The sequence below is a fragment of the Dipodomys merriami genome, unplaced genomic scaffold (genome assembly GCF_024711535.1).
Source record: "Dipodomys merriami isolate MVZ:Mamm:240054 unplaced genomic scaffold, mDipMer1.0.p SCAF_156, whole genome shotgun sequence".
Classification (NCBI taxonomy): domain Eukaryota; kingdom Metazoa; phylum Chordata; class Mammalia; order Rodentia; family Heteromyidae; genus Dipodomys; species Dipodomys merriami.
In genome coordinates, this window is record NW_027202893.1 from 8,648 (window position 1) to 31,397 (window position 22,750).

Here is a 22,750-nt window from a genome sequence, read left to right on the forward strand (position 1 = left end):
GAAACAGAAACCATCTACATATCTAAATAATCTTATTGGTCAGATAAAAACAAGTAACTTTTGAAGGGCAAGAGTCAGAATGATATACCAAGTACTAATCCTGTATTATTTCCAGAAAGCATGGGTGTATTTGTGTGGATTTTACTCACACATTCTTTCTTACTCTGTGAAACCGCAAACAATAACTTGCTTTAAAACCAAGTACTTTAATGGCAACAGTTTACAGGAAAGAATTTTAGGAAGCAAGTATCACGTTCAGTGATATGTGCAAGAAATCAAGCAAGAAGTGTAGACACAAACCTTGCTTTCTCATTTATAAAACATCCGTAAAGCTTTTTAAATTTTTTTTTATTAAACCAGAAAGGGCAAGAAATTCAACTTAGGTGGATAAGGGAAATTGGTGCTCACATGTACCCCGAGGCTATATACTGTACACAGGAAAAGGAGGAGGGACTCAAGGAGGGAGTGGTGGCTCCCGTGCGTGGTCTATTAATTCACATTTTGCTCTCCTCGGTTCACATCCTGCGCGGACTCCACCCAAAGCAACTGAGCGAGGGGGTGGGTGGGACTCACAGCCTAGCAAATAACAGCCCCAGAAAGCGAAACGAAATCGAGGTGGAATTGTGAAAACAGAGCTCATCAGAAAAGAGGGGTGGGGAAGGAGCCCAAGAGAGGGGGACCTTTTTTTTTTCCTTTTGGCAGGAGTAGCATCCTTGGCCCTCACTGTAAATTGGGGAGCACCCCCTCCAATCACAACCACTTCCCAACTCACACACACACACACACACACACACACACACACACACACAGAGAGAGCAAGGCCACTCATCCTTTGAACGTGGGCGGAACACACACACTTATTCCTTAGAGATGAGGGGGGAAGGAATAATCGAGGAGGGGCAACCCAGGAGAGGCGGAGGAAAAAAAGGAAAAGAAACTGAGTGGAAAGCGGGGCACCCGTGGGAAGCTGGAGAGGAACTAAGTAGGTAGCCTGGGAGGGCCGGCGCCCCCCGCACAGAGGGGGCTACCTGTTGAATGGAACTCGCCCTGCGGAGGTGGAAAGACAGGACCCCCCCCCCAGACCGGGATGCCCGGAGCAGCCTCGCGGGGGCCAGGGGGGACTCCCGTCCCGATGCCTGCGGGGCCCCACCCTGAGAAGCCTGGCTGCACACCCAGTGATGGAGACGCCGACGGAACACGAAGGGGGACGGGGCGGGGTGGAGGGTGGGGGGCGCGGGGCCCAAGGCCGGCGGGGGGGGGCCCGCTCCCGCGGCTCGTCACTCACATCTGATACTCGTCTATCGCCTCCACCAGCTGGCCCCACGAGTCGAAGTCGGCGCCTCTCCGAAAACTGGCGCCCCAGCGCTGCAGCAGACTCCGGGTCACCTCCGACATGGCCGGTCCCCGCCCCGGCCCCCTCCCGCCCCGGCCCCTCAGAAGCAAGGCCGGGCTCTAGAGCGCCATCCTCCCCGGGCCTGGCCCCGACATTAACAGGGCCAGCAGGAACCGCTACGGCCACCGCCACCGCCACCCGCCGAGGAGCCGCCCAAGCCCATTTGCCGCCACAGCCAAACTTGGCGGCTCCGGAGCGGCCGCCCCGCCGCGGCCCCGCCCGCCAGGCCCCGCCCCGCGTTAGGTTGAGGCCGTCCCCGCTCCGCCCAGCGCCGTCGCCGGCGTCATTCAGGCAGCGTCCCCGCTCGCCTCCGAGGCCGGGCCGCCTGCTTCCTGCCTCTCTTCGGACGAGACCCAGGCGGGTAAAGAAGGGCCGGAGAGGAGAAGGTAGGAAGGGCCGCGGCGGCCCCGAGCGCCCAGACGGGGCTGCAAGCGGCGTGGGAGCCCCCGGCCCAGCGCGCGAGACCTCGGGCCGCCGCCGCCGCAGCTGTCATGGCCGCCGGTCACGTGACGCCGGCCGGGCCCCGGCCTGCTGCTCTGCGGTTCCGGCGTCTGTAGCCTGGGCTCGTCGGACTCCTCGCTTTCTTGGCTGGCTGACCCGGACATTACCTTCTCTCCCCTCGGGAAGAGTGGCACCCCGACTTTGAGAGCCCCGGCAGGTAAGTCCGAGAACGGCCTTTACTCGTCTTCCCCTTCCTGCTCGGCCGCTTTGCCATCAGTTTCCTTAGACCTCTGGATGGTGGTTTTGAAGAAGAAGAAGAATGCCTCGTCATGAAAGCAGATGCATGCTGGTCCGTGAATCAATAGTACTAATACATGAGCATCCCCCGCCCCGCATCTCCATTGGGTTTGTAAGCTAAATAGAGGGGGTGGCGGGGCGGGCTGGGGGACCCGCTCGGTGGTGGCTTCCCCGCCCCTCCGGGTTTGATGGCATCGGCTTTCTACCGAGGTGCCTGTTTACCACGGGGCTCGCTGGGGACGACGCGTGCGTGGGGTCGCCGCCCGGGGTCTGGGATGAGGAAGGTGTGGGCAGGAAGCAGGAAGTGGAAGCTGGGAGCGGAGGCTCAGGTGGGTTCCTGCGGGACTCCGGGCTGGGGGCGGGGCTGGCGTGTCAGTAGTGTTCGTAGGCCTGTGGTGGTGGGTTAGGTGACCTCCTTCATCCTGACAGCTGGAGAGTGCCTGCCCGGTCATCCGTGGGTTTGGAAGATGGGGCAGAAAATAGGGTGGTTAAAGTCATCGCCGAACGCTTTGCCTTCGTAAAAGCAACCCTTCAGAGAGCTTGATTTATGTGCAAGTGCAGGCTGTATTTACCTAGTCATTAAGGTGGTTTATATGCAAGATTTTTAGGTGATTGTTTTCTAAAGCGATTGAGGGTGTTGGGGGTTGAACCTAGGGCCTTGCAAATTCTTGGCCAGTGGCGTTCTACCTACCGTGGAGCTAAGGATCCCTCACCGCTTCCAAAAGGACATGTAAAATGAACTTGTCCTGTTTTTCATTGAGCACACAATACATCCTCTATTCATGAAATACTCGGTACTTGTCAAAACCAGTTTGGCCATGAATAAGTAAATAACATAAGGGAGGTGCTCAACAGAGATATTTCACAATGCTGTGCAGTCCACCCTTTTCCTCTAATAAGAAAAGTTGATGGCAACCTAGTGCAGTGCCTTCAAATTAAATAAATCCTACCGGAATTTTCTTATATATTCTGGGAATGTAATTACTTGCACCAGATACTCAGGGACTTTTAAGCAGGAAATATACACTATTTTTTCCTGTCCACTATAGGGCTTCAACTCAGGGCCTGGGCACTGTCTCTAAGCTTTTTCACTCAAGTGCTTTACCACTTTGAGCCACAGATCCACTTCTGGTTTTCTGGTGCTTAATTGCAGATAAAAAGTCTCACAGACATTCTTACCTGTGTTGGCTTCTAACTGCAGTCCTCAGATCTCAGCCTCCTGAGTAGGTAGGATGACAGGTGTTAGCCATTGGTGCCTGGGCACTTTTTTAAAGCCTAAACCTAAAATGAGTAATTTTTTTTTAAGTTGGCATTTCACTTTAGTTTCTCAAATGTTGTTATTTTTGCGTAGTAATTGTCATTGATCAAATATTGTCTTTGCAGTATAAAAACTGTGTTTTGTGGAAGAGTATACAGTTATAGAATACATGCTGTAATCCATTGTCAGCAATATGTGGAAAATAAACTTCAAACCTTGTAGAGGCTGGGTGTTGGGCACAAGTGGTAGTGAGTGCCAAAGCTCTTGAGTTCAGACTCCAGTATTATCCAAAAAGTAAATACATAAAATAAATAAATGTATTTCAAGAATTGGTATATAAATAAGGATTTCCACTTAATCCTAGTATGGATACTAGATTTATCTTGTCCTGTACCCTTTTCAATTACAGCTGTCCAACCGAATTCTAATATTTCACTATTTGTTAGTGTAGCCTGGGGATCTATGACGTCAGCATCTCAGTTCTTCCCCAGACCATTGAATTGGAACTTCCACTTTAGCAAGACTAATCCACTCCCAGGTGCTTTTTATGCAAAATGAAGTTTAACATTACTGCTGTAGCATATTGTTACGTTGAAGTTATGTTTCCAGAAGCTTTCTTGTTTTTGGAGATCTGATCCAAACATAACCATAAATGAACCCTCATTAAAAAAATTTGATTTGGCCAGGCACCGGTGGCTCACGCCTGTAATTCTAGCTACTCAGGAGACTAAGATCTGAGGATCACGGTTCAAAGCCAGCCTGGGCAGGAAAGTCCATGAGACTCTTATCTCCAATAAACCACTAGAAAACCAGAAGTGGCTCTGTGGCTCAAGCCGTAGAGCACCTGCCTTGAGCTGAAGAGTGCAGGGACAGCCCAAGCCCAGAGTTCAAGCCCCATGTCCCATCAAAAAAAAAAATTGATTTGTAGAGATGAAATATCTTATATGTTTCATGCTAATAGTTTATATGTAAAATGTAACTGAAAAGTAACTACCATTCACACATCATGTGCTGGTCATTAAATATTTTGTCTTTAATTTTTATGTGTTTGTTTTTTGTATATAGAATACCTCTGGAGAAAATGACCCATTGGTTTCATAGGAACCCACTAAAAGCTACAGCTCCTATCTCTTTTAACTACTATGGTATGGTCACTGGCCCTTCTGCTTCAAAAATTTGCAAGTAAGTTTTAGTGAAATTCAACAGGTATTAATTGAGCAAGTTTCTTGGTTTTTTTTGGCAGTACTAGGGTTTGAATCCTGGTCCTGTAGCTTGTAGGTAGATGCTTTTACTACTCTGCTAGGCCTCCAGTCTGGTTTTGCTGGTTATTTTGAAAGAGGGTCTTCCTTCCTGCCCAGCTACAAGCCTATATTAGACTCCCCTTTATAAGAGGGATAACAGGTACATAATATGATCCATGATTTGTTCCTTCAATTAGACTGATTTTTTTTAGTAGAACATTTAAATTATTGAAGGATATTTCACTTGTTATTAGCTATTGGTGCTAATTAAATTTATTCTTGTATTCTGGTATACATATCTACTAGAGGTAGGGGATGTAGGTGAGCGTTGTGTTTTAAAGCTCTTTATAGTAATATTTCCAAGTCATTTTTTTTTATTGTGAAAATACTGTACAGAGGGGTTACAATTACATGGGCAAGATAATGAGTACATTTCTTATCAGCATTGTAGCCTCCTCCTTTGTTTCCCCTTCCCATCCCTTCCAATCCCCCCCCCCCCGTCATCCACCCCCCAATCCTCCCCGCCCCCCCCACCAAAGTTGTAAAGTTCGTTTTCGACATAATGACTTGTACATCTCATTTCAAGTCATTTTTGCTTAGAATCATATAATACAACTGAATTTTACTCTGTTTCATGTAAGTGAGTTGAGATCATCCAGGATGCGCCTCCTTGAACTCTTTACTGATTTGAGCTGTAATCCAGAAATGATGAAGAATGCAGCAGATTTGTACTTTTCACTTTTACAAGGTTAGTTATTTACATGAATTGAGTTTACATTTACTTTCAATTCTTAAATTTTCCACATTTGTACAATTTAGTCGTCTTTAGCTATTTTATATACTTAAATTTCAGAAATTTGAGATTATAATGATAGTATGTGATTTTTTCTAACATTTAAAAAATTTAAATATATGCATTTTTTGTACTATGTTACAGTAGGAGAAGGAATGAGGTATGGAAAACAGGGCCAGAAGTGAACCTAAAAAATTACTTGCTTTTCTTTTAGAAAGAATCCTTCTAAATAGAACAGGTAGTATATTTTTTTTTCTGAGACTAAGGTGTATCTTTTCATAGGTTTCATAAATTCACCTGATGAATCTACCCAGGAAAGCAAACTAAGATATATTCAAAATTTCAAGTGGACTGATACATTGCAAGGACAGATTCCAAGGTGAGCAGTGCTAATGTAGTGTAAAATTGCAGCCAAGTATTCATCCAGTGTCTTTAACTTTTATCCTTGTATTGAAGAAAAGTATAAGACTGGTCAGCATTTTCTCTTAATCGGGAAGTTAATTAAAAGCATTTGACCTAAATCATCATACATATTATCAGTAAAATTAGGATGATTTTCTTCCAGACCAAGTCTAGTTTTTGTATTAATACAAATATTAACTGGAACTGAACAGCCTTGACTATTTTAATAACATACAAAGAATGTTTTGGGGATTTGGAACCCTACGCTGGCATTCCATTTTTGCATTCCTTCAGCTGAACAGAATTTTAGTTTTCCTTGACTTCTCTTTTTCTGATTGATCACACTTTAAAAAGTACTTACTGTTTTATGTTTTTGTCCTGGGTTTTGAACTCTGGGCCTGGGCACTGTTCCTCAGCTCTTCAGCTCAAGATTAGCACTCTACCACTTGAGCCTCTGCGCCACTTTCAGTTTTCTGGTGGTTAATTGGAGAGAAGAGTCTCACAGACTTTCTTGCCCAGGCTGGCTTTGAACTGTGACCCTCTGATCTCAGCCTCCTGAGTAGCTAGAATTACAGGTATGAGCCACTGGCGCCTGGCTGTACTTACTGTTTTGTGGGTTTTTGTTTGTTTGTTTTTTTAGTTTTTATTTTTTTTTATTGTAAAGATATTATACAGAGGGTTACAGTTACATGAGTGAGGTAATGAGTACACTTCCTCTTGAACATTGTTACCCCCTCCAATGTTTTCCCCCTACCATCCCCTCCCTCCCTACCTTCCCCTACTTAGCCCTAGTTACTGTTTTTTAAAAAAAAACCACTGGATTGTAAGATGCCCACTATCTTTGTCTCAATTTTGTTTTGGAATATTTTTTCACAACAACAGAAAGGAAATGATTGGAGATTGCCAAATAATGGGGGTTGACAAGAAAAGGTATAAGCAGTGTTCATAAGTAGCTAGATAGCATTCCAGGCTTTCTTCCATTGGACATCTTCTTCAACTAGATTTTGCTTTAAGAGTTACAGATCTTTTTGTGAGGAATAGAGTAAGAAAATTGGTGTAAATGAATAATAGAATATTAGGCATTATAATAAGACAAATATTTTCCTTTTTTTACTTGGGAATGTCATATGTAGAATTTGTCATTTGACTCAATATCCCAATTAGGTAGAGGGTAAATGCTTTTTTTTTTTTGTCGGTTGTGGGGCCTGAACTCTGGGCCTGGGCGCTGTCCCTCAGCTCTTCAGCTCAAGGCTAATGCTCTACCACTTGAGCCACAGCACCACTGCCAGCTTTTTTTTGCTTATGTAGTGCTGAGGAACCGAACCCAGGGCCTCATGCATGCAAGGCAAGCACTCTGCCACTGAGCCAACTTCCCAGCCCGTAAATTCTTCATTAATTTTAATATTTTTGGATACTGAAATTTTCCAAGACTTCATTTTCTGTTCTTCTGTAATCACTTTCTCATCCCAAATTGAAATATTTTTCTTTTTTCATTTAAAAAAAACTCTTACTTTATTGTAAAGATGCTGTACAGAGGGGTTACAGTTACATGAGTAATGTAATGGGTATATTTTTTTCAAATATTGTTACCCCTCCTTTTTTTTTATGCTGGTCTTGGGGCTTGAACTCAGGGCTTAGGCCCTGTCCCTAAGCTTTTTTGCTCAAGGCTAGTGCTCTACTACTTGAGCCACAGCTTCTGGCTTTTTGGTGATTTATTGGAGAAAAGAGTGTCAGGACTTTTTTGCTCAGGCTGGCTTTGAACCTTGATCCTCAGATCTCAGCCTCCTGAGTAGCTAGGATTACAGGAACAAGCCACCAGCACCTGGCTAAATTTGAGATATTTTTCTTAGTTGACTGTTTAAAGAATCAATCATCTGTCTTATTACATTACAAACTTTAATAGATTCTAAAATATTTTGTATTACACAAACTTGGGTCTTCTTCTCACCACACTAAATTTGTATTCTATGTTTCAAAAGGTCTGCTAGACAGAATTATGTAATGCAGACAAACAACACTGTTTGGTGCATGTGAAACTGCATGCTTGATTACTACATACTCTGTGAAAATTGTCTCTCTATACCACCAATAAAAAAAGAGATAAAGAAAGAAATTACATTGTAGCTTAGTGGTAGAATTTTTACAAACCTACCATGTATGAAGCCCTGGGTTCCGTCCCAAACATTTCATGGGGGGGGGGGGGGAGGATAAGGAATTTATTATAAGACTTGATACAAATAAGCAAAATGGTCTTATTATTTAGAGTCATAAATTAGATATGCCCACTAGATTACTAGATAAAATTCATTTGAAAGTTCTCAGTGATTAATAAGCTATTGACAATTTCTTAAATTTGATTCTTCTGGGGGCTTAGTACTAGTATTTGAATGTAGGCTCTTGAATTGCTAGGCAAAATGTTCCACCATTTGAGCTGCTTCTCCAGGCCTGTTTGCTTTTATGTTTTTTTCAGGTAAGATCTCACTGAGATCAGCTTTAGACTGAAATCTTAGATCCTCTTACCTATACTTCTGGCATAGCATAGCTTGGATTATAAGCATGTACTACCATGTCTGACTTGTTGGTTGAGGTGGGTGGGGGGGCTCACAATTTTTTTTAATTGTAGTTTAATTATTTTTTTGCCTGTACTGGGGCTCAAACTTAGCTTAGGCACTGTTCCTGAGCTCCTTTTTTGCTCAAGGGCCTACCACTTCAGCCACAGCGCCACTTCCAAGGTCTCACAGTCTTTTGCCCAGTTTGGCCTCTAATTGTGATCCTCCTAGGGTTATAATTGTGAGCCACTGTGCCCAGCCTATTTTTTTTATTTTTCTAACTTTTTTCCATTTGACCAGAAAAGTCTATGCATTCTTGTGCTTTGACACCATCATTCTCACCCCAAGATTTCCTGCTTTCTGGTCATCTTTTAAGGCACGATTCAGATTTTGTGCTTTTCATCATCAATTTCTTCTGAATTCAGTTTTTCTTGGTATGTTTTATATGAAAGAACCACTCTGATGAGTCATTTGCATATCTGTTAAAATTCAGATTGTGGGCCGTGTCCCAGACTTTCTGAATCTGCAGTCCCAGAAAGACCTATTTTTTAAAATGTAATTTTATTGTTACTATTAAGGTGTTTACAGAGGGGTTTCCACTTCATAAGTCAGATAATGAGTACATTTCTTTTTTGCCCACCTTCCAGTTTCCCCCTCCTGTCACACCCACAAGTTACATAGTTTATTTTCCACATAGTGTGTACTGAATACCATGATTGCATTTGTTTTACCCTTCTTCTCTCCCTTTCTGTGCTCCCCTATTGTCCCCCTAAAAAAGAAAAAAAAAAAGCAAATACCACCCCCACCATCAACAAAACTCATGTTTCCGTTTCCTGGAATTCATTTCAGTAAATAATATTTTAAATGTTATAATATTTTAAATGTTCAGAGGAGTTACATCTTTGGGTTCCTCCCCTAAGGGAATTCTTTAGTCTGACTGTGAATGTCAGAGTCCTATATAGGTTATCATGTCCAGTTATATTTTAGATCTAGCTTCCACATGTGAGAGAATACACGCACTGTTAATCTCTCTAAGCTTAGCTTACTTCACTGAGCATGATTTGTTCTAGGCCCATCCATTTCCGTGCAAATGACATTCTTCTAATAGATGAGTCCATTATGTATATGTACCATATTTTACTGATCCACCCATCTACTGAAGGGCATCTATGGGCTGTTTCCCTAACTTGGCTAACGTGAATAGCACAGCAGTATATATGGATGTGCAAGTGTTTTTACCATATCTTGACTTGTAATGTTCTATGAAGATGCCCAAGAGTTATATTGGCTGGGTTTTAGGGAAGTGAAAGGTGTATTTTTTTAAGATACTCTTTGTGCAGTAAACTTTGGGAACTGTTCTCTTGTTTTTTAATTATGAAGTACATAGCACATACGAGGCCACTATTTACCCATTCATTCGTAACTGTCTATATTAAATTACCTATATTAAACACAAGAATCATTTGTAAACACATACATAAACGTGGTTACTTGCATATAACAGTTAACATATCTTTATAATTTCAGTGTCCAGTAGGCTTCATGTAGCAATGTTGTTAAAATTTACAGATTATAATGCTTATGTTTTTATCTCCAGTGTCCAGCAGGATGCTGTTTTTGAATTGATTTCCATGGGATTTAATGTAGCCTTATGGTATACCAAATACGCTTCAAGATTGGCTGGAAAAGAAAAGTAAGTTAAAAGCAAAAAATTAAATGCATGTGTGTTGTTTTGAATACTATTGAGATTCATTATTTGAAAGTCCAAGCTATTGATTAAAAAGTACCACTTTGGAAAAATGAAAATTTTGCCCTTTTTTTTTTTTTGGTATGGGGGGCAGTATATTGGAAGCAGTGCCTCTGAATCTTATTTTTTTTTTTTTTTTTTGGTACGTTGTGGTGCTTGAACTCTGGGTCTGGTCGCTGTCCCTGAGCTCTTCAGCTCAAATAATTTTGCCATGCAGAGTTTTTCTAACTAAAACTACAAACCAAGAAAAATAGAATATATATTTGACTACATAAAATAATATAAACAAAGTTTAGAAAATAGATGGCAGAATTGTCCAGAAACATTGTAATGGCAGGGTACTGGTGGCTCATGCCTGTCTGTCTGTAATACTAGCTACTCAGGAGGCTGAGATCTGAGGATCATGGTTCGAAACTAGCCTGGACAAAAACTTATCTCCAATAAACTACTAAAAATATTGGAAGTGGAGCTGTGGCTCAAGTGGTAGAGTGCTGGCCTTGATCAAAAAAGTTCACAGACAGCACCCAGGACCTAAGTTCAAGCCCTTGGGGGGGGAGAGAGAGAGAGAGAGAGAGAGAGAGAGAGAGAGAGAGAGAGAGAGAGAGAGAGAGAGACATACACACACACACACCTGTAATCCTAGCAGAGCTGTGTACAATATTTTGAGTGTCAAATTTTTTTTCAAAAGAAAATAAGTAGGGAAAAACAACTGATTTTGTTTAATGATAATTATGTATTAGTAATAGTGTAAAAGTTACTGGGTTTTTGTTGTTGTTGTTTATTTTCCTCTTCTGTCGGTTGTGGGGCTTGAACTCTGGGCCTGAATGCTGTACTCAGCTCTTCAGCTCAAGGCTAGTGCTCTTACCACTAGAGCCATAGCACCACTTCCAGCCTTTCCTGTTTATGTGGTGCTGAGGAATCAAACCCAGGGCCTCATGCATGCTAGGCAAGCACTCTACCACTGAGCCACCTTCCCAGCCCCAAGTTATTGGTTTTTGATTCACCTTCTATTAAGTAATGTAACCAATCACTGTCTCTAAGCATAACAGAAGATGAAGCCAAAGAAGTCCATCGAAGCCTGAAAATTGCAGCTGGGATTTTTAAACATTTAAAGGTAAAAAATATGTGTGTAATCTTATACTTTAATACACAAATAATTCTTACTTTGGGTGTGGAAGGCTGAATAATTTTATTATTTAAAAATCTAGTACTAGGGTTGGGTGCCAGTGGCTTACATGTGTAATCCTGACTACTCAGGAGGCTGACATCTTAGAAGCAGCAACTTTCCACTAGAAAATTCTAGTTGTAATAATGTGCTTATTTTTTCTCTACCTTCTGAGAAGACAAAGCTTATAAATGAATCTTCCTGTCATTTCTCACTGTTCTCCACAGCAGTTTCCAAGAGTATTATATTAGATGAAGGCTAGTAGGGGTTTTTTTCCCGCATGATAAAATAACATGTTTTTGCAGTGATTAAAAAGCTGTGGTTCTGAATTAGGTGTAGAATTATGTTTTTCAGTATGTCTTTAATTATTAATGTGAATAAACAATTAAAGCTGTCATGTAAAAAGGAATTTTGGTTACTATAACACTTAAGTATTTTCTGCGATGGAAATGTGGTTTTTTTGTAACACGTGGAAAATCCTTTATTTTCCTATTTACATTAAAACACAGAAATCCCATCGCCTTGTTTTCAAGTCAGGTGCAAGGATACAATGACAAGATATTTTGAATTTGCTGAATTTCAAACCCTACAATGGAAGAACAATTTTGGAGGTAGAGGTAAAGAAACAGAGAAGAGAGGCAGGGACTCTGGTGGTGCTCAGGAGACTAGAGCCTAGGTTTTTAGGTGAGGTCTCCTACAAGTAGGGGTGAGAGTAGGGGATGGAGCAAGGCTTTCCTTTTCTTTTGGGTTAATATAGGGTCTTGCTCAGTAGCCCAGTCTTGCCTGAAGCTTGAAATCTTTCTGCCTCTGCTTCCAGAGAGTGCTAGGGATTACAGGTGTGTATTACATGCCTGGCCTGAGGTTTTCTTTTTCTTTTATTTCCAGTGCAGAGATAATCCTCAGCACCAACCAAGGATTTCTTATTCTAATAAGAGCTAACTTTTAGTCTAAAACTCCTTATGTTATTGCTCACATTTTATACAATTTTTGTTTGTATCCTAAATTTCTGATAAGTTCCCAAAAAATATCATAATTTTTCCCTTCATCGTTTCTAAAAACTGGATTAAAACAAAATTTGCTTTTTCTGTTTCTCAGGAAAGTCATATACCAAAACTGATCACACCTGTAGAAAAGGGAAGGGATTTAGAGACCCGACTCATAGAAGCTTACATTATCCAGTGCCAAGCTGAAGCTCAAGAAGGTATCTTAAACATTTTAAGATTGGTTTTTCTTTTTTTTATTATTTGTTTTACCCATTTTGGGGCTTAAACTCTGGGTCTGGGCGCTGTCCCTCAGTTCTTCAGCTCAAGGCTAGCATTCTAACAGTTGAACCACACCACCACTTCCAGTTTTCTGGTGGTGTATTGGAGATTAGACTCTCACAGATTTTCCTGCCTGGGCTGGCTTTGAACTGTGATCCTCAGGCGTCAGCCACTGACGCCCAGATGGTTTTCTTTTTTAAAGAATATCTTGGAGGGTAGGGGAAAAGCAAAGGAGGAGGTAACAATGCTTGATAGGAAATGTACTCTACTTGCTCAAGTAACTATAACCCCTCTGAACAGTATTTTTGCAATAAAAAGTATTAAAAAAAGAAAATCTTCACTGAATTTAATTATTTTTTTTAAATCACAATTTTCTTGAGTGTCAGTTTTTAAGAAATTTGTAGTAAAGAGTAATTTTATGTATACTCTTCACTTTCATTCTTTGCTGGAGATGTCCTTCCTGTTCATTGACTCTTTTTGTTTGTTTTTGTGTGGGTACTGGGCTTGAACCTCTAACTTTTTCGATGAAGGCTAGTGCTCTGCCACTTAAGCCACAGTTCCACTTCTGGCTTTTTGATGGTAATTAGAAGAATCTCACAGATTTTCCTGCCTAGGCTGGGGTAGCCTCCTTTCCTTAATCCTAGCCTCACACCTAGGATTAAGGTATGAGCCACTGGAACCCCGTTTATTGGCTCTTTTAGAGAAGATTTTGATTCCAAGCCACTTCTGCCAGCAAAAAAGCTCTAACTCTTACCTTGCTCGTTCTTTTTCTACTTCTAGTGCCTAACTTACCTAAAAGTCTTCTTCTTTTTTGTTTTTATTTTTATTTTTGTGCTTATCCTGGAGCTGGAATGCAGGGCATAGGCATTATTCTTAAGCATTGTCTCTGCACAAGACTAGTACTCTACCACTTGAGATTTTTGGTGGTTAATTGGAGATCATATTCTCACAGACTTTATTGCCCAGGAAAGATTTCAGTTGTCTGAGTAGGCAGGATCATAGGCATGAGCCACTGGCGCTCTGCTAAAATCTTTTTTTTATTTTTTTTATTTTTTATTTTTTCCCGGTCGTGGGGCCTGAACTCTGGGCCTGGGCGCTGTCCCTCAGCTCTTCAGCTCAAGGCTAGCGCTCTACCACTTGAGCCACAGTGCCACTTCCGGCTTTTTTCTTTTTGCTTAATGTGGTGCTGAGGAATCGAACCCAGGGCCTCAGGCATGCAAGGCAAGCACTCTACCACTGAGCCACCTTCCCAGCCCCTCTGCTAAAATCTTTTAATGGCAGGAATCAGTCAAACCTATGTGAGAGTAACAAAAGAAACCTAAGCTTTTGGGCTGGGAAAGTGGCTCAGTGGTAGAGTGCTTGCCTTGCATGCATGAGGCCCCAGGTTCAATTCCTCAGCACCACATAAGCAAAAAGAAAAAAAAGCCGAAAGTGGCGTTGTGGCTCAAGTGGTAGAGCGCTAGCCTTGAGCTGAAGAGCTGAGGGATAGCGCCCAGGCCCAGAGTTCAGGCCCCACAACCAGACCAAAAAAAAAAAGAAACCTAAGCTTTTGATTTTCTTTATTTCAAACTCTACTCTCAGCTATGAAATTATTTTTCTTGAATTCTGTTTTGTAGTAATTCTCTGATTAGCTAATAATTAACAGGTGATTTATTTAAAGAACTTGTATCAGAACCAGAGTCAAATATTTTCTATTTATACTTATGTTTTCTATAACTTGTAATATTAAAACTTGAAACTGTATGAAAATCTCAAGAAAACCTTGTCAGCTTGTCTGTTGCTATTGTAATTGAACTTACGGTGAATGCAAATGAAATTAATTATATACACTTTCCTATTGTTGGTCATAGTAACAATTGCCCGAGCAATTGAACTCAAGCACACTCCTGGATTGATTGCTGCACTGGCATATGAAACAGCCAGTTTCTATCAAAAAGCTGGTAAGCATAGAATTCTGCTGATAGACTTTAGTCTTTAGATTCTCAGGTTTATTTGCTCTGAAAAGGGAACCATCAAAAGGTTCTCAGATTTTTTTTTTCAGTATTTACAAAACTGCAATAATATCTTCATTGTTGATCTTGTGAGCTGTTAACAGTTAATGTTATATAATTTCTAGTGGAAGAAACAATGCTGTTCTTGTAATTAGTTACAGCTAATGATTATTTAGTCCTTTTGCTTTTAAAATTGTTTTTGGTCTTTGTAACTATTTATTTTGACAAGAAATGAAACTAAAGATCTAACATAGCAACTCAAAGCTGCCAGGTGGGAGCTGACTCACTCATTAGCTGTTATACACTGATTTAGGAGACATACCTACATTTCTATTTTGGATATGTTTTACATGCTGAGAGAAGTAGAATAAATTCACAGTCTAGGAAAGGAGACAAGCTCCTAATCACTTGAAACAAGTTATTGTTGTATCAGCAAAGTAAGAACCTGAACAATCTTGGCATGCTCAAGAAGTCTTTCTGAAGGAAGATAACTTCTGAAGGGAGATAACTTCTTAAAACATAAATAAAAGTTTCAAGTTACTTAGGAACTTTCAGTTTGTGGGAATAGGATGTCATGTACAGAGATAAAGAATTGAGCATATTCTGGGTCCTTGAGACAGCTATGTGCATAGCTGAAATACAGGATGAATGAAAGAAAATGCTAGGAAAATTCACATGTGTGAGATCAAATCATAAGTCATATGGTTTGTTAGTTTCACCTTGATCCCATAGATGCTTGGTATTTAGGATCCATTCAAAAACAAAAGTGAGTGAATAGTTTTGTCCCTATGTTTGTAGTATGAAGGATGGGCTTGATACATAAAAGAATTAACTGCTGACTCAGCACTTAAATAAAAATTTGTTACACCTTTTGGAGGAAATGGTGAAAACTTTGACAAATAACAATGGAGGAGGAAGTGGAGAGGATGAACTAGATTTAAGAAATTTTTAGATATATATTTATGTATATGTGAAAGAGTGAGTATATTCTTTTGTTAATACAAGATAAAGATTCAATCATGGCAGGAGTAAAGGAGGTGAGACTCCTCCATCTGACTTGAGTGTCTGTATTACCCTTTACATGGTTATATTACATGAATTTTTGAAGAGAGACAATAAAAATACTATCTAATTTGTTATCATCTTCAACTCAGAGTTACAGTAACCAGTAGCGCTATACCATGGAATTTAATCTTTGCAGCTTAAAACATAGTTATGGAAAAATACATACCTTTAAATAAAGGGTTTTGGTAGGTTTTCTAAATGTATAAATGCTTGAATTTGTACTTGATGGTACTTTGCTTTTATCAGCAGAACAAATGTACTAAAAACCTTCTAGTGAATCAGGGTGAAATTATATTTTGCTTTTTAAAATGTAACTTTAGATCATACTTTATCCAGTTTGGAGCCTGCATATTCTGCTAAATGGAGAAAATATCTTCACTTGAAAATGTGTTTCTACACAGCTTATGTGAGTATTAATAACATTGAAGACAATATAGTTTGCTGTCTCTCCAGCCCCTGTAGTACCAGCCTCTCATCTGACAGACTGCTCCCTAGTTCTCACTAAGTGTTCACTGACACTGGAGCCATTGTGAATTAACATGAGTAGAAAGAGATGATGCAGATTATAGACTGGAATTGCTGTTTTATTCGGAGTCCACTTTCAGGCTAGAACCTTTGACCTATCAACAAGAATTTTCTCAATTTAATTGTGTTCAGTGTTAAAGACATTTACTAATTTTTATCATAAGGCAATACCATGCAGAGTAACCTCTATATGGGAGAAGAACGATCGGTATGTACCATCTTAGAAGTTACTTACCAGTTTATTATACCCACCAAACTTGGTTTACTGATTGTATCAGGTGAGAGACTGAAAATCCCTTTTTCCATTTAATTTTATTTCTTACACTTTATAATAAGTTTTCAAAGATATTACCTAAGTCTATATACAATTGCTGTGTTTATGAAGACATTTAAAGAGCTAGTTTTTAGGGTTTTATATTCATCTCCAGTCTTTGCCCAGCAAGGTACAGGTTACAGGCCTATCAAGGACCTTGGTAACACAGATCTATAATCTTGAAGTTAGGAGGTTAAGGCCAAAAGATCATTAGTTCAAAGTGAGTTTGGACTACAGAGACAGACCCTGTCTTTAAAAAACAAACACTACAAAAACAAGGAAAACCCTTTATTTACTATTTTCTGATTAAAAAAAAAATTCAAGTTTTTTCATTTGTTCTGAGGACATGGTTAGAAGGTACAGTAGGATATAAGTCCTTTTATATGAGCAGAGAAGGGAAAATGGTTACTTACTGAAGAAGCAAGATATATGGGATTATAAAGGTACTTCTGACACAAGTGTAGGGAAAGATTAAATACAAATGTTTTTCTTTTGCCAGGCTTACTGTTATCATGGGCAGACTTTGCTGGCTAGTGATAAGTGTGGTGAAGCAATCAGGTCCCTCCAAGAAGCAGAAAAATGTGAGTTTCTGCTTTGAATTTTAACTCCTTTTTAAAAAGTAAACATTTTATCGTGAAGGGAAATAAATACATTTTGACTGAGTTCACAAAAGGGAATGGGTGTCTGTAGCAAGGCAATGGGGAGGAAGGAAAAAAGTTTGAAGCCTGGAGTCTGGTATTATTGGCATTGCAACAGAAGTTATGTCAGCTGATTTACAGCTTTTTAAGTAAAAATAAGCAATGTTTACATATTATTGGATTGTTTGGATCCCTTTCATGTACAGTATATGCCAAGGCAGAAGCACTATGCAAGGATTATGGAGAAACCAAAGGACCTGGACCAACAGTCAGACCTTCTGGACACTTGTTCTTCAGGAAGCTTGGGAACCAAGTGAAGAACACCCTAGAAAAGTGTCAGAGAGAAAATGGATTCATGTGTGTACAGCTTCATCTTTAATACTAATGTTATATCAGTATCCACTATGTATTAGTAGTTTAATATCATAATTTCTACTGGTTGTATTCCCAGAAGGTTTTTCTTATATTACATATTAGGTTGGTGTTAGTTTTTTCTTTACATTAGTGATACAGTTCAAGTATATGTGGTCCAACTTTTATTCTATACATAATGATAACATATAAAAATTCTAAGATTGAAACCTGAGTTTTTAGTATACCTTTCTTGACCTCCCATGATATACTAATGTTTTCTTTGTTTCCCTGTTCCTTTTTTCCATTGATCACTTCTCATCTCCCTTTGCATATTCATTTCTTTCAGCTACCCACAAGCAAGAAAAATAATTTTCTTATCTCTTCTAGTACTTTTAAGCAGCTTTCTGTTATCAAACACTTGTTGGAACTATAGGCCACTGCCTTTGTAGATTGGTAGAATCAGTCTTGGCCCTGCTTTTATCTCTGCATCCTTCCCTCATGTTCTGCAGTGGTCATGCTGAATTGGCCCTTCCTTGAACTGGTCTAGTTTAGCATTCATTACTCTCTGAGGCCCCCCCCCCCCCCCAGCCACATATGCCGTCTTTGTGTTCCCATGACACTTCACATTCATAACAGCTTCTTTTTTCTTTTTTTAAAGTTTAATTTTATTGTAAAGGTGATGTACAGAGGGGTTACAGTTACATAAGTAAGGTAATAGTACATTTTTTCTTGAATAGTGTTACCTCCTCCCTTGTTTTCTCCCACTTTCCCTACCCCCCGATTTCTCTTCCCCCTAAGTTGTAAAGTTCATTTCCAACATAGTGTCTTGTGAGTATCACTGTTGCATTGGTTTACCTTTACCTTTGTGTCACCATTTTGTTATTCCCCTTTTTCCCCCTAAATTAGATAAACATATATACAAAACACATGGAAATAAAATAAAAAAGTGACAAAAAGAGATTAAACCAAAGGGAGACAAAATGAAAAAAGAAATAACTTCATATAATACATTTAAAAAAAAACAAACTTCTTGTTTCCATTTCTTGGAGTTCATTTCTGTTAGCATCATTTTATATGGTGATATGTACCAAATAATCACAATCAAGGCTACACTATATCTACCAGCACAACTATGTTCATTGCAGCATTATTACCATAGCTAAGATATGGAACTAACTCAGATGCCTCTCAGTAAATGAATGGATCAAGAAAATATGATATATATACACATGGAATTCTATTCTTCCATCAGAAAGAATGACATCACCCCATTTGTAAGGAAATAAAAAGTCATGGAAAAAAATATATTAAGTGAAATAAGGCAGACCTAAAGAAACATAGGCTCCATGGTTTCCCTAGGATAGTCCTAGCAGAAGATCACAATAGCTTCTTTACATGGTAATCCATAGAGCTTCTTGACTTTCTCACCTCATCTATAAGCTATACCAGACAGAGAACCCATTACTCGGTGTTAATTTAGGCTTCAAACATTATGCACTCAAGTACTGAATAAATGAATGAACCACTATTTCAATTGCTTCTTGCAGTTACTTTCAGAAAATTCCAACAGACGCTCCACAGCTGGAACTCAAAGCAAATTATGGGCTGGTAGAGCCTGTGCCTTTCGAATTTCCTCCTACGAGTCCTCACTGGACACCAGAAACGATGGCAGCATTTGATCTTACCAAGAGACCCAAGGATGACAATGTATGAAACCTGGGTTTTTCCTTCACAAAGGTTTAAAAAGAGAGTTCAGAGTTAGCATTTTGATACATTTTTTTAAGTAGGTAACTATATTTGCTTTGTTAAATGAGCTAATTGAAGCATTTAATATGATCTGTTTGAGAACTCTTGGAGAGACAGTCTAGTCCTTCAGTGTCTTCTGATTTTCTCCTTTGTTTTCAACATATTTTCTCACCTTTTTACAACTTGACAATGCCTTTAAGAATAGTGTGGGAGAGAAGATCATGTCTGTTTCTATAGCGATATTCTACTTTGAGCATTGCAGGGTATTTGAAGATTTGATCTAATTTCAGCATGCCAGGAATCCTCCAGGAGTAAAAGAATGCTTTTATTCATTTATATCTAAGTACATCTGGGTGTTCTAAATCAACTAACTAGTAGCTTAAGTGGATATTTTCAGGTTTAACTACCAAAAATCTAGGGACCTGTAACAAAAGGATTGAGAATTATTTTGCAACTGTCCTTTCATCCCTAGAATTGCATTTATAAATATATAAATTTCTTTCCTATAGTAAAACCATTATTCCTTATTAACACCATTTTTATATCCTCTTCTGCCTTTGAAATAATACCCTAAAAGATAGCCTATCCCTATCATTTTACAGCCTTGGGGTTGTAAAAGCATGGATTCATCACTCAGTTTATCAAAAGACTGACTTGGAGTACCATTAGCTTGACTTTTGCCTCAGTGTAGGTTTTTGTCTTCAGTGATAACATCATCTGTATCTTCAAATGAATTTGTAGGTAGCTTTGGGAATAGCATGGTTAATGTTAGTGTTGTGTCATTTAGAATATCACCTTTTAAAAGTCTAAAGTGGAAATGGTATAGTGTGTGTTTTTCTGATCTCAAGTTGTGTATTTACACTGTGTTTTCTCTCTGCCTAGGCCAAACCTAAGCCAGAAGAAGAAGTGAAGCCAGTGAAAGAACCAGACATCAAACCTCAGAAGGATACTGGGTGCTATATCTCCTAAATGCAGCGTACACTAGAATTTCTGCTTGCAGATAAGATATACCACAGAACTTCAGTTCCTATTTCTTGAAATGATACATCTGACAACTATAGAATAATTATTAAATTCAGAAGGAATTAGCTTTCAGATTATTCTTAGTTTTTTTAATGTAGAAATGTACCATGCTTTGTGTCTGGACATTGCTTTTTAATAAGGATGGCATGAAAGGTTGAATTGTGCCTCTCAAGAGTAAATGTGAGGGTAGTGTAATTTCTGAACTCTGGTGGTTTCTGGCTTCTCAAAAACATTTATTTTCCTTTATACTTGATACCAGAAGAACTGTTTTCTTTTGAATAGAAACAGTTGTTTCATCCTCTCTAATAATTGTAGCACAGACTTGTTACATTCTGCAATTTATTTTCTCTGGTAGGAACAAAAATCACACTTCCCTGAAGCATAGCCTAAATGATAAAGCACTTAGAGACCCTGAGTTCAAAACCTAGTACCACAATAATAATTTTAAAACTCTTCACACCAGATTCCTTATACATACCAGAATCTGTCATTTATATTCTAGTAGTCCTGTACTTGATTCAGTCTCAATGACCCTACAGTGATTTTTACAAATATCTTTTCTAATGGATTTTTTACTTAGAGGGTAGAACTTTGTAACTGTGATTAGTGTTCCTATGTTAGGGCAGATGGGAAGAGTAGAAATTTTTTTTTGAGGAAAAGAAAACAAATATTGCAGGCTATAAAGAGAAAAACTTGAAACTTGAATGAGATAGGCTGTCCTGAATTATACTGATAACTACTTCTTTGCTAAAGAAGGGTTAGTAAAAGTTGTAAAAATATAAGTTGTAGTATTTGAAACAGTTTGGTACATACAAAAAAATGGAAAATAGTGGATGCATACTCTTAACAGAAGTCTCATGTCTGTAGGTTTATCTTCTATTGATAGTCTCCTAGGTCTTGAATAATTTTCCTATTTGTAAATGTCAAATTGGTTCACTTAATAGGAATAGTACTAGTCAAGTGGCTGAGGGCTTCCTATGTACCAAGCAATGTACTGAGCACGTACATAGATAAATCATGAGAAATTCATAAAATCTACATAAAGTGTTGAAATAGGAATAAATAAATCATTATGAATCATTAATAGATTATACCTATCTTTATCAAGATTGTGTTTTTCACTCCTTCGAAAAAGCTATGTAGAATCAGGTTTTTAACTATATAGAATTGCTAGTTACTGCTTTCGGTATAAGATTCAATATTTGAAGCTGTAGTTGGGCATAATAACTGAACAGACTTTTTTAAAATTTGTGGCCTATAGAATATTTTATTAAATTTCACTGTTTCATGTGTTCCTTACTACAAATTCCTGTGTATTTGCCACCTAGTAACAAAACTTCGACAGTAATTGATGTTAGCTCACTCTGTACTCTCTGCCTCTGTTTATCTTAGGTGCTGGTTACTAAGTTTGCACATCAAAGCTTGTATAAAATGAAGACATAATTATGCTCACTACTTCTATGAAATGCAGTAAATAGCACTGGTATTTAAGTCCATAATTGTCAACATTGGCATGATCAGATAATTAATACCCTCTTGGCTCACCAAGTTAACACTTTATGACAAATATATCCCACTGTATGTAATGCCTTTTGAAGTGGTATTGGCACTTTTGGGAAATTGCCAAAGGGAAAGGAATTGCATGGAGGCTATAATGAGTTGTTGGTATTAACTACTGCCTGTCTTTCATACCAGGCCATGATAGCTAATGTTCTACTTCTGCTGAGTGTGGTTTGTATAATGAGTTACCTTTTTATTTATGAAAATAAATACAATTTTATGTACATTTCCACTGGAATTTTTTGTTTTCTGGTATTTTTACACTAATCCAATAACAATAAAATGAAAATTCTTAATTACAGTAATATTTTTAAGGCACAGATATATTTGCATCAGTTGTTTTTACTTCCTAAAGTAAACATTCATCACTCCTTGACCTGTTTGGTTTATGCTTCTGTTTGGTATCAGTCACTTCTTAAAAAGTATGATTTGTTTATATCTGAGGTGTTATGCCCAACATAACAGTACTGTGCGCTGTGGAAAGGTAAACTAGATTACTTAACATTACAGTTGTACAATATGCAAATCAGAGGTAGTACTTTTAGTACTGTGTAAACATTTAGAAATGAAACTGTTCAGAAAATAGTTGCATATTCCTTTTCAGAGTATTTCTAGCACTTCAGAAAATCCTGAAGCACATTAGCTCTTTTAAAATGTATAAACCTACTGTTACTTTGGGTTACTATCACTTTGTGTTTAAAGACTTTAATACATTTGAGTAATTTGCTTATAATTGTATTTTAAAATGTCTTTAGTTTTAATTTTCTTAATGCGGAGAAGAGCTTACTTCACACTGTGGTTTGCAGCTGAATGATGACCTGCTGTGTTGGGCTTAAGGTGGCTGGAGCTCTCAACTCATCATGTCCAGAATTGCAAACAATTTCCTTCACCATCTGCCATGAGGCAAACAAAGCTGTAGATGCCCCAATAGAACAGGCTTCTATGAGTCAGGTACTTGTACACAATTTAATACTAAATTTAAAATTG

General features: G+C 39.0%; 1 protein-coding gene across 1 annotated transcript; it reads left to right on the forward strand.

The window, feature by feature from the left end:
• The first annotated feature begins 1,679 nt into the window (after window positions 1–1,679).
• LOC138827441 (BRO1 domain-containing protein BROX) lies at window positions 1,680–22,001 on the forward strand. Its single transcript, XM_070022931.1, has 13 exons — window positions 1,680–2,051; window positions 4,455–4,571; window positions 5,272–5,378; window positions 5,706–5,802; window positions 9,972–10,067; window positions 11,163–11,235; window positions 12,382–12,487; window positions 14,399–14,488; window positions 15,925–16,010; window positions 16,942–17,023; window positions 17,287–17,437; window positions 18,982–19,141; window positions 20,063–22,001. Exons 2-13 carry the CDS (start codon window positions 4,471–4,473, stop codon window positions 20,147–20,149), a joined length of 1,236 nt encoding a protein of 411 aa, XP_069879032.1. The 5' UTR covers window positions 1,680–2,051; window positions 4,455–4,470; the 3' UTR covers window positions 20,150–22,001.
• Window positions 22,002–22,750: the final 749 nt, after the last annotated feature.